This window comes from Cydia pomonella, chromosome 7 (genome assembly GCF_033807575.1).
Source record: "Cydia pomonella isolate Wapato2018A chromosome 7, ilCydPomo1, whole genome shotgun sequence".
Lineage (NCBI taxonomy): Eukaryota > Metazoa > Arthropoda > Insecta > Lepidoptera > Tortricidae > Cydia > Cydia pomonella.
In genome coordinates, this window is record NC_084709.1 from 17051901 (window position 1) to 17065026 (window position 13126).

General features: G+C 42.4%; 1 protein-coding gene across 1 annotated transcript; it reads left to right on the plus strand.

Moving 5' to 3' along the window:
• Positions 1 to 8659: 8659 nt before the first annotated feature.
• LOC133520011 (uncharacterized) lies at positions 8660 to 12972 on the plus strand. Its single transcript, XM_061854252.1, has 6 exons — positions 8660 to 9757; positions 9875 to 9917; positions 10780 to 10806; positions 10938 to 10979; positions 11064 to 11472; positions 12499 to 12972. The coding sequence occupies exons 1-6, from the start codon at positions 9497 to 9499 to the stop codon at positions 12629 to 12631; spliced, it is 915 nt and encodes a 304-aa protein (XP_061710236.1). The 5' UTR covers positions 8660 to 9496; the 3' UTR covers positions 12632 to 12972.
• The last annotated feature ends 154 nt before the right edge of the window (positions 12973 to 13126 follow it).

Sequence of the window (13126 nt, forward strand, 5' to 3'; positions counted from 1 at the left end):
GCGACATTAGAATGATATTGGAATCATTCTAATATCGGTTTGATGTCAGTGCATGTTCGTATGGACCTGTTTATGTCGCATGTTGCAGCATAGCGTCAAAACTACTAAGCCGAGTCTTACGCCCTGGCGGGTCCTGTCTCTGCATGTGTCCCATGACACGGGCAAGAACAGCATCTACTTGGTGAACCCCTGACATTTAATTAAAATTTCAAAAGGGCCTCTTCATGTTAGCTTCGGCTCCGCGCACGCCTGCTAAAGGTTCGGAACACCATTGTTCCGTGATGGAAAAGACATACAAATAATAATATATATATTATAAAGTAATATCAAATCTCTTGTAAAAGGGTCAAAATTCTTTTCGTTGTCTTGTTTTCTGTCCCCAAAAATGTGACGCGAACTTTTGTATGGCGTGAAATTTAGTTTTTAATTTTTTAGACTAGAGACCCATGCAATAGTACTCATTTTTTTTTTTATTAAAGACATAAATTTTTCCTCCTGTTCTCTCAAACTCTCTATTAATGGTAAAATGCGCTGGTTCATTGACAGTACTTTATTCATTGAACACAAGAAGAAGAATGCACAAACAGAATGTAAAAAAGAACATAAACTAACAATAAAACAATAGAATTCAAAAATATAAAAAAGTATAAAAAGTAAACATCTTCTAAAAAGGTGCGTCGCCCACATTTCCCCCCTTTTTTATTAAAGAGGCAGCTTCACCAGCTTCCGCAGGGGCCGCCGCAAAATGCCTCCCAGGGTGTGCACGTCCGCAACTCGTGTGATACCATCAGGGCCAGGGAAAACAGCTGTGATGCGTCCACGGGGCCAGGAACCTCTAGGAGTATTGCCGTCCGCAATGAGCACCAAGTCACCGACGGCAATCTGGGGAACCTCACCTCGACCACGTCTGGGTATTAGTGTTGGTAGGTACTCTTTCAACCAGCGGCGCCAAAAATGCTCTGACAATCTCACGGCCTTACGCCAGCTAGTTCGTGACAGAAGGTCCGTTTCTGACGATGTCACTGGTATTGGACGTCCCGAAGAAGAACCCAGCAGGAAATGCATAGGCGTCAGTGACTCTTCACTCTGAGGGTCCACAGAAACGTGAGTAAGCGGCCGGGAATTCACCAAGGCTTCCGCCTCAGCCAAAAGTGTACGTAGCACCTCGTCAGTTGGAGCTCGTTCTGTGAGAGTAACTTTGAGTGCAGTCTTCACACTCTTCACGAGCCTCTCCCAAGAGCCACCCATAAACGGCGCCGCCGGAGGGATGAATCGCCAGTTGATCCTTTGTGCAGCAGCGAACTGGGATGTAGTGTCGTCGTATAAGCGTCGAAGCTCTCGGCTAGCACCCACGAATGCAGTTCCATTATCTGACCACAGCTCTGATGGGGTTCCTCTTCGAGCAATGAATCGGCGGAGGCTCATAATCGCAGAGTCGGTTGATAGACTGTCTACAATTTCCAAATGGACTGCACGTACTACCAGGCAGGTGTAGAGGGCGACGTATCTCTTTTCGCGTCTTCGGCCAACGGAAACTTGTACTGGACCGAAGTAATCTAGCCCTGTGAATGTAAACGGCCGTTTGTGGTGTCCAAGGCGAGCTTCTGGTAAGTCTCCCGTCACGGGTTGAAACTGTTTGGCCCGACGTATTCGGCAAAATAAGCAGTTGTAGGTAATGTTGCGGACGGTACTTCTTAGTGACAAAAGGTGGTAATGTTGTCGCAGTTCATTCACAACAGTCTCTGTGTTGCCGTGGGCAGCCTTGCGATGGTAGTGCTCGACAAGCAGGCGCACAGCTGGATCTTTCCCATCAAGCACAATGGGGTTTTTCATTTCGTCCCGAACATGCGACGCAGCCCCTATACGGCCAAACAAACGCATAAGTCCGTCGTCTCCTATTGTCACCGATAGCTTTGATAAGCGGCTGGTACGTGGCAGAAGCTGGGCTGGATGGCTATCTAGACTGGCCATCTCGTCAGGAAATGTGGTTAGCTGGGACTGGCGTAGAATGTGGAGCTCGGCTAGATGCAGATCTGTGGCGGACAGGCCCGCGGCAGAGTCGCGCATAGAGCGCGGGGCGGTGAACTGTTGCCACTGGTTGAACGGCTGAAACACAAAACTACACAAGCCCCCCTCCAAGCGGACTAAATTGTCTACACATAGACCCCTTCTAGTTAGGCAATAAATTCTAAGTAATGTCAAATACTTATGAGCTATGGCTGTTGCGCGTACCAGCCTCACCCAAGAACTAAACCGCTTAGGATCGGATGAGATTGGCTCGTGCCTTTTAGCGTCACTAATGAGATGAACTAAATCGGGACGCGCTGCCTGTTTGCTCTCTTCTTCCATTCCTGGATATTCAGGTGAACTAGGCTCACTGGGCCACTTTGAAGACAGCAAAAATTCAGGACCCGATATCCAACGTGATTCTGGGGATAACGTCACTCGCTTGATGCGGGTAGCATCATCCGCAACATTCAGTTGACTTGGCACCCATCGCCATTCTTTTACTTCAGTTATCTCCATAATCTCGGCTACTCTGTGTGAAACAAATGGCTTAAACAAGCGCGCCTCGCTTCGAAGCCAACCCAAAACAGTCATGGAATCACACCAGAATACGCGATTTACTGGCTTCAATCGGTGTGCTTCGCAAATCGTAGAAGCGAGACGGGCTGCGATCAACGCTCCTTGGAGCTCTAAGCGATTTATGGAAATTTGTTTCAAAGGAGCTACTCGAACTTTGCTACATATAAGTGCCAGCTTCACATCACCATTTTCTAAAACGAACCGCCAATATGCAACCGCAGCGAAAGCTGACTCACTTGCGTCACAAAACAAATGAAGCTCGCACTTATCAATCTGTAATTCGCTAAGGCAGTAGCAGCGTGGGATCTGTAAACCTGAAATTGCAAATAAATCCTCAAACCAGAGTCTCCATGCCGCACTGTCACTTTGCGACAACTCCTCGTCCCAATCGATACCCTTACGCCACGCATTTTGAAACATGATGCGACCCGTAATTACTACTGGCGCCAGGATACCGAGTGGGTCGAAAACCCGCATCACATGAGCCAAAACTTCACGCTTAGTGAGTTTATTTGGCAACGAATGTTCTCCCTTTATTCCAATATTAAAACCAATCGTATCGGAAACGGGTTGCCAAATAAGTCCGAGTGTTCGGACAGGCGCAGTGAGTCTACCAAGATCAACATCTACTTCATTGCTAACTACAGGGACTTCAGCCAAGCTCTCTTTTGGCAGCAGACGCAGCGCAGAGGGATTGTTTGACATCCAACCACGCATTTCGAAGCCAGCATGTTTATGGATGTTGGTGATCTCAGCAGCTAGTTTTGCGGCCTCATCAACAGAATTTAAGCTCACTATACAGTCATCCATATAATGATCAACAATGATGGCTCGAGCCGCGTCTGGAAAGCGCTCCTGCCATTCCACTGCGTTTTTGTTCTTTATATATATGGCAGTGAAAGGGCTGGAAGCGGCACCGAAAATCATAGAAGACATACGGTATGTCATGATAAGGTCTTTGGGCGAGTCGCGCCACAAAAACCTCTGAGCGTCGCGATCCTCTGCTCGGATCTTCACTTGAGGAAACATCTCGCGAATATCACCGGTCAGGGCAATTTTTCCCTCCCTAAACCGAAATAAGATTCCGAGCAGGGGCTGCAACAAATCTGGACCGGTTAACAAAAATGAATTTAGAGAAACACCGTGACTTTTAGCAGCAGCATCGTGTACAACTCTTAATTTATTCGGTTTGTTTGGATTGGTTACGCCGAAATGTGGTAAGACCCAAACTGGCGAATTGGCGCTAGGCTCTTCCGTGCACAATTCAGCATAACCTTTCCGAAACATGTCATGTATGTTTTCACGGTAACGCTCTGCATACTGAAAATCACGGGCCATCTTTTTCTCAAGGCTAAAAAACCTAGATAAGGCAAGCTTGCGACTATCGGGCACTGTTAAATTGTCCGACTTCCAAAGTAAACCGACCTCAAAATGTCCGTTAGGCAGGCGACGCGCAGTACGGTCAAGAATTTTGATAGCGCGATCATCATCAGCGCTGCGCGCTTCGCGTTTTGAAATGCCGATTGAGTCTAAACTATATTGCTCGCGAATTAACTGCTCTAAAACTGCACGATCACTGATATCCGCGACCGCGGGCTCGCTAACTACTGCGTGGTTGACAGTTTCGGAGGGAGCGGTTTTACTGCAACCAAAAGCGAATAGAACCCAACCTAACGCGGTATTAATCGCGACCGGTTCTGCCCTAGTACCCTCGCGTACAGCCCTAGGAATAGTGAGGTGCCAATTGTCGAGACCGATTATAATCGTCGGCTGTACGTCGCCGTAACAAAACTCGTCCGCGATATCTGAAAGGTGAGAAAATTTAAGTACGCTCGACCTATCGGGAGTTTGAGTAACGAGACCTAAACCCTTCATCGCCCGCGCTTTGCTAATCACGTGCGTATCTTTACCACGACGGCCTTTAATTTGGAAATCGACATACTGCACAGTCGTATCTTTTCCTAACCCGCCGACACGATTCCGGGACTGGGCAGTCAGCATGAGAAAATGTTCAATGGCTGGAAAGTGCAGGGGTCAAAATGTCCATACGAACTGGCTGTCTATGTGGTAAAAAGTATGAACGTTGTAATGCCTTAGTGTCAAAATGTCCATACGGACCGGCTGTGTATATGGCAAAAAGTAAAAATTTCAAAATTTGCAATGGTTCAAATGGACGGCAGTTAAAATGTGTTCAGGTCCAATTAAACAAGTGCCATAATGTATAATAGCCAACGCGAACACATGCGTAAATGCATCACGGTAATAATGTTTCCTTTTTGTACATGGTATAAAGCTTTATTCTAACTAAAACGTTTGGTTTTACTCCAAATTTTACAAAAGTTGTACAGTTCTAGATCAATGCATTACGTTTGAGGGAAATAATTTTTATTCAGTTTCGTTTTGCGGCGGTTAAAAAAAGCGTTCAGACGCATAGTGCCAGAAACGCAAATTACCTTATACGCGGATGACCAGAATTTCGTACGCAAATTACCAGTTACGTAGATTACCCGAATTTTATTACGCAAATAGCCGGTATGTTAAAATTACGCATAGTACCAGAAACGCAAATTGCCTTATACGCGAATAACCAGAATTTCATTCGACGAAATTGCCTTAGACGCGGATGACAGTAAACCATGTTTCTAAAAATAAACATGCCTGTGTGTGTACTCATCAACATCAAACTAAATAATAACATACTTTTGCGTGATCAGAATTTTCCCATGTAGATTTTTTAGTACTTATAGTTTAAAAAAATGGCGGGACGAGTTACACATTTCGTACAGACCGGCGGGAACATGTCATGAGCCGCGACGAGTGGCGGACAAAAGGGGAGGGAAAGAAATTGGTACAACAGTATTTTACCAATAACATAGGACACTTAGTAAAAATACCTTATTCTGAAAACTTGAAAATATATTGATTTATATGTGAAACTTACTTTTGATGTGCCCGCTGCTGGAGTGCGACATATGATTATTGCCGTTAGTATTTTTAAAAGTACAATCAAGCAGCAATATATGCATCTAACTCCAGTTGTAGTGGTGCAGTTTCACGTGGTAAAGTGGATATGCTGGAGAAAAACACCAATTTTTTTTTCATGTCTAGTTAATTTTTTGACAGTTATTCATTTAAACTTAAGCACGTTATATCAATCAAGCGTTTCGTCTATCACCCCTTTTGTTGTACTTGCATTTTAAGATGTGTACCATTTGTCACTAGACCATTGTGACCACGATTATATGTACATTTTGACACTAAGGCATTACAACGTTCATACTTTTTACCACATAGACAGCCAGTTCGTATGGACATTTTGACCCCTGCACTTTCCAGCCATTGAACATTTTCTCATGCTGACTGCCCAGTCCCGGAATCGCCGACACAGTCTAGCCTCATGCGCCTCTGGGGTCCACAGGCACCTATTTGCGCGGCGATATCTTGCTCAATAAACGAACCTGTGGCCCCATCGTCTAACATGGCGTACGTATTCACGGAACCTAACGGGCCGGACACGGTTACAGCTACGATCTTCAATAATGGGCGAGCAGGCAACGTCTGAGCTGAAGATCCCGCAGCAACCGATGTCGATGTATGGGTCAGGATCTCCTTTGAATCGACATCGTACAAAGCAGAGTCGCTCGTGACAGTAGGTGCTGCGGCATGGGCGGCCAGGGCTCGCGGTGCAGTGCCAGAAGTTCCCGCTACCGGCTCATCGTCATCTACTTCAACGTGCGCGGCTGCTGATCGCTCGTAATTCGGGTTGTGCAATAACGCGTGGTGACGGAACGTACATCCGTCAACGTCACAAACTTTTTTCGCCTTACAGAAATTAAACCTATGCCAACCTACTTTAAGGCATCGGTGACAGACTCTTTTCTTTTTAATTAAATTCCATCTGTCATCGATTGACATTGACGCAAATTTGTCACATTTAATTAAATCATGCGGTTGTAGACATACGACGCATGATTTAATTTTAGGTGCAGTCGCCGATGAATTCAATTTCGCGCTATTTCGCGATGTTGAATTTGAATTTACAGATTGATTTTCAGCTGCGACATGCACATTATCCCTGGCCCGCCTACTATCTACCACTTGTGACGCAGTAGTCGGCTCAGGGATTACGCCAAAGCGAGACTGCAGGTCGACTTCGTTAGCGAGAAAATCTGCTAGATTTTCTAGCTTTGACAGACTGGCAGCCTCATAACGAACGGCGTAGTCTAGCCATTTAGCTCGCAACAGTGGAGATATTTTAGTAATTAAAGCCTGAAACAGTTCAGGCGAGGCCAGATATTCCGTATGACCCAATAAACGTATTATTTCGACACAGTTGCGAACTCGACTGGCAAACACTGCTAAATCCTTACCTTCAGCGCTCACGCGCGGCAATGCGCGCACCGCAGCTACTTCGTGCGCCACCACGATCTCGGGGCGACCAAAGCGCGCGTCAAGCGCACGCAGCACGACGCCGGGGTCGCGCGCAGACACCAGCAGCGCGGCGACTGCCTCGCGCGCCGCACCCGTCAGCGCCGTATTTAATCTTGATAGATTATTCGCAGCTGTGTAGGAACCTTGTGTGTTTTCAAAGGTTTTTTTCAAACTGAGCCAATCTAAATACGATTTGCCATCGAAACGGGGTAAAGGAACACGATTTATTGCGTGGCCAATGCCTTTATTAACACTTTCAACTAAAACACCCAGACTTTTAACCAACTGTGGAACTTGTCCGCTCTCGTGGCGCTCGAAAGGGACCGCTGTCATTGCGGCACCATATTCAGGACGCCCGAGAGGGGCCGCTGTCATCGCGGCACCATATTCAGGACGCCCGGGAGGGGCCGCTGTCATCGCGGCACCATATTCGGGGCGCTCGGGAGGGGCCGCTGACAATGCGACACCACAGTCGCGGCGTACAGTCGCTGTCCGTGCAGGGGATGAGACATGCGCGCGAGGGGCTTTAGCTTCTATATTCCTGAAAAAATCATCATTAATTAATGTTTTTTCGTGATGAAAGGCAGCTTCTGACTTACGGAACCATTGGTCGATGTTTTGGCTGCTCCTAGAGCTATGACGACTCGCGTCTGCCTCGATGGCGGCGATTTCCGCTTTTAGCTCTAGGTCGGCGGTCACCCGTTCTAGATCGGCCAGACGGCGTGCGTCCAGCTCGGCAGCTTGACGAGCTTCACGTTCGGCGGCCTCACGCTCACGGCGGTGGCGTATTTGTTGCGCCTCTAGCTCGGCGAGGCGACGCGCGTGCTGCGCCTCAGCCGCTAACCTTTTGGCCACCACCGTGGAGGAAGAACGTGACGATGTACTTACAGGGCGGGATTGTGAAGGCGCCAGTGGTGCGGTTGTCGAGTCGACAAGAGGGATTGAGGGCACGGTCGACGGCCCAGCCTCACTCTCCGCAATGGTCTTACCTTCGTTACCATTCTCCTTACCCATAGCTTTCACTGACCGTGTAACCACCATCATGTGTTTCACTAAGTATACTATCACTATTAAATCCTAGATGGACCACAATATTAATGGTAAAATGCGCTGGTTCATTGACAGTACTTTATTCATTGAACACAAGAAGAAGAATGCACAAACAGAATGTAAAAAAGAACATAAACTAACAATAAAACAATAGAATTCAAAAATATAAAAAAGTATAAAAAGTAAACATCTTCTAAAAAGGTGCGTCGCCCACACTCTCGATTCCTTCTCACCGTACTGATTTTATCAAAGAGCATATAATCACTACGTTTGGTTTTATGTTTAACAAAGAGAAACGCCGTTGAGGCAATCCGTCTCTGGAATTCCCTCCCTCTCTTTATTCGACAAGCCCAAAGAATATAATACTCGACAAGCCCCAAGCAAACCCGTTTTCAAACGACTACTTCGCAAGCATCTTCTGTCAGAAGAACTTAAATAACGTTCACCATCATGTATATGTACATAATAATATGTATTAGTCTATCTTTTATACATTATATAAGTAGTAGTATTTAACTATTTATATATTTTTAATATTATTTGACTTCACGTTGAATTTTTTTCTTATTATTTGTTATTATTTTTTCCTGCACCAACATACACAAATATCTCTGTTTGACCCAATGGTTGACTGGTAGAGAATGCCTTGTGTGCAATAAAGTTTAAATAAATAAAAAATAAATAAATAAAATAAATATAAGCGTGACAGAGTACCTAGAAACAAGACTCCGAAAAGAATTTTGCACGAAAAACGTTTGTGCAAGAACTTTTGAGATATTATTACCTACTCGTTTTTATCGAACTGGCTAACGTATTTTTGTCGTTCTTAATTCTTAAGCAGGACTTGACGGCTGTGTCAAATAAAAGGAATCAAATATTTGTATGTGTTATACCTAAGTGCTTTGGCTAAGTGGATTTGTTTATAATATTAATTGTTCGCTTGTGTTACTTTTCCCTTAAACTGAATTTGTACCTATCTATCTACAAATACTTACTTATTTATACAGTAGTATTATAACAGCATGGCGGGGTCTCGAACAGAATTAATGACTGTTCGGGAAATGATCGATGCTGCCATAAAATTCGATAATGATGTAAGTTATAAAAAAATATTGAACAATAAGTTATCGCGTTGAGTGCGGATCAAACGAAACCCCTTAATAAAAGATGCTCTTATCAGTGGCCTTCATTTGATCCATGCAATAAAATGCCTAAAAACGACTCCAGGAGCCCAAGTCAGATTTTGATACGACCTTGAAGATCGCTCACGCTACCTGGTGCATGCAAAATGAAGTGATAGTCGTGCGTAAGATGCGCTCCGATCACCAAGACGATCGTCAAGGTCATTCAACACTAACAATCAAATTAGAATCAACCACCGTGCTTATCACAAATGCGTTTCTTATAGGAACCTCTGGTAGACTACAAGATGCTGGAATCAGTCTTATACATCATCGGAGGTCAGCTGAATGTTCTACAAAGACATGTGTTGGTTACCTACAGAGAGTTGAAGGATGCTCAGTCCAAAAAACTAGACAAAAAGGTCCAAAAAACCAAAATCGTACTTACTCAATTAAAGATTCACAGAAAAGTGGCTAAGACCCAGTCTGCGACTGAAAGATATTTTACGAAGAAGCCTCATACTAAGAGAAGAAGGTCTAGATCTAAGTCTAAATCTAGGTCTATGGATGTTAGTATACCTTATAGCATTTTTTTCGTTTTACTCACTGATTTATGCACCCAAAATAGATTCTGTTATAGTTATTCCTCTTTAGAATTTAAATTTTCTGGTAATCTTATTTTTTAGGAATCTGGATCAGCAAAGCGGATATTAAAGGAAGATCATTTCAGTTAGTATTTAAAAAAATCTATACAGATATAACTGAATACATAACTCCGTGAAAGATAATGACCTTGCAATTTTGCGGCTATTTAAATAATTGACTTAGAACTGTTCGTTTCGGGGCGGTTTGGGACCACAAATAAATATTACCACTTTTAATATTGTCCACTGCTCAAAATACGCGCTTTGCAAAGTGTTCACTTCTCAAAGTGCATCTACGTAAAATGTATACTTCTATTAGGTACCCATTCCTAGCATTACCGTTTAACGTAACCTAGCGTTACCAAAAAATTACCGTTTCTTGAAGTTAAATTGCTCGGTTCTTGTAATCACTTCTGGAAATGCCCGATTGTTGAATGAACCACTTCTGGAAATGATTTTTTCGAAGTTAGCGATTCTATTATATAAATCATCAAAGCCAAAAATAGTACCAATCCTAAGAAGCTATAGTGTCTGTCAACCTCAGCTCAACCTGAATTGGCAAAGACAACCCTTCACTGCCCTTCTCTTCATCGCTAAGAATTTTGCCGCACTCGACCGATAATTTCGTGACATGTTGTAAACGAACCATGTGTCAGGGTCGAGCTTTTTAGTACCTGCCCCTTTAAGTGTAAGGCTGCGCTTGCACCAGAGATGCACGAGGATGCCTAACGAGGGATGTCTTTATTAAAAATCAATAGAATCACTTTATTTACCTGTCAGCCTAATATATTGGACATTTTGAGTAGTGTACATTATTAAAAGTGATCATTTTCATTTGTGGTCCCAAGCCGCCGAAACTCTATTTTCTTTGTCATTTCTTAACTTTATTTTCTTTGCCATTCCAAATTTATTTCTGTGCAAATTTTAATTTATCTTGGGGTTTACAGATGTATATCATGAGAAATTACTTGTTGGTAAGTTACACATTTAATTTTTAAAGTAATTAATTTTTATTTATTATTCTTCAATATATATTTTCTTGTATTTAGTATTACGTAATTCCATAACATAATATAAAAGAACATATTATTTTTTATTTATTTAGTATCAAGGACGCAGACGAAGCCGACGCAAGAAAGTCAAATAGGTAAACTGTTGCCTTTTTAAATATTATAATATTTGATTGAAGTTCATTTCTTCAGAATAATATTGGAATAATACTATATTTCAGATTTTCGTAGTTCGATAGCTACCCAAGAACAATATGATAGAATGGTGGCAGAGGTTCGTAAACTTCAAGCCAAGTTTGGTGTAATACCTAATGTGGAAACCGCCTGGTCAAACCTTCACAAGCCCACCTCAATCACCGACCCAAAGGCCGCACTGAATATGGCCACTAGATTAGAAGCGTCCTATAAAAAACTTAATGAAATGCTAGTTGTGATCACTAAGTTTGCTAGTAGCATACCAGGTATAAATCTAGAAGGACCGTTCGACGAAAGTTTTTTTCACAAATCGAGAAAAACCTCGACAGAAACACTAAAACCTCCAACTACCGAGTCAGAAGAAGTTCTTGTAGATACACATCCACCAGAGAAAAAAATTGATCTAGAAAATATGGCAACTTGGTCTGAATTGAAGTAAGCATCCATAATACATTGATTCGGAGAGTAGTAGAAAAATATTAGAGGAATAATGGATCAAATAATAGGAAAAAGTCTTGCATGCGATTTTGAATAGCAGCAGATGAAGCTAAGTGGTGTTCTCGTTGTTCACCTCCTCGGTGTTCAAAATTCAAAATACACGCTCTTTTTATCTTAACAAGTTAACGTTCATCATCTTCCTCGCGTTGTCCCGGCATATTTGCCATGGCTCATGGGAACCTGGGGTCCGCTTGGCAACTAATCCCTAGAGTTAGCATAGGCACTAGATTTTACGAAAGCGGCTGCCATCTGACCTTCCAAGAGGGCAAACTAGGCCTTGGGACTAGTCCAGGTTTCTCACGATGTTTTCCTTCACCGAAAAGCGATTTGGACATATATGGCTGAATCAAGTTTTATTGTCAGCAAAATTTGACCTATTCTGACTGAAGTAGGTAGAAGTGATAAAAAAATCTACTCTATTTCAAATATTTTTTATAGGGGCCACATATAAGGATCTTGTTGTTGATACTTTGGGGTATTTTCATGTTCTATTTTTGCTAATCTACCTATTCGACATTACTAGACTGAAATAAGGGAAGGGTTTCTAAATTTGCTTTACTACTCGTCGACTGTAATGGTTGAATTAAGATTTCGTATACCAAACTATAATTGCGTAATTTTCTTGTATGGGCTCCCAACTCAATCATAAAATTCATTTCGATTCGCTGTAGTCAACTATAACAAAATTTACCAATCACGTGCCGCCGCGCTCCCATAGAAAAGACTAAACGGGGGGCATTTGTGTCTTTTGTCTATTGAGATACTTACCAATTTTCATTGATTATCTAGGTTTTTATAGTAAAAAAAGTTATTATTTTTGATAACTCGTAGAAAAAGTATACAGTACAAAAAAGAGAAAAGTGTACAATAGTGATATAATCAAGCTTCCTAATATCACGATTGAATAAAAACATAATTTAAGTCTCAAATTAATTTTACAAAATATTATTCATTTCATTTTAGTGTCGACATGGAAAATATACGAAACAATAACGTTAAACGCTTATCTGAGTCAGCTACCAAAGCCACTGAAACAGCAAGGAGGGCTAACTTGTTGTTCAAAGAGGCCGGTAAGCTTGATTTTATTATTTTATAACAGTTTAATTTCGGAGCGATTATTGTGGGGTGCAGAATTTCTTTATTTTTGAAATATGATTACCGGCATATATTTACATTATTTTACATTGGTCCTTGTAACTTTTTTTCGTCAATTTTTTCATGGTTATTTTATTACGATTTCCTGTTTTTGCCAATCAGTACCCCTAGTGTAATTTTAGTCGATAGCGAAACGTGACGTACGCGTTTGCGTTAAGTCTCATTTTGTATGGGTTTTTGAACAGCGCACCAAGCGGGACGTTTTTGAAAGTCAAAAATCTCATACAAAATGACACTTAACGCAAACGCGTACGTCACGTTTCGCTGTCGAAAATATTTACACTAGGGGTACTGAATCTTTAATGTCGGGTTAAAAATACTCTATACTTATAGGTTGTCGCATTTAGAAGGTATGCACTTAGATCCGATAAAAGCCAATGATACAAGACTATATAAAAACTACAGAGTTTTAGAAAAAAATCACTTTTCAGAAAAA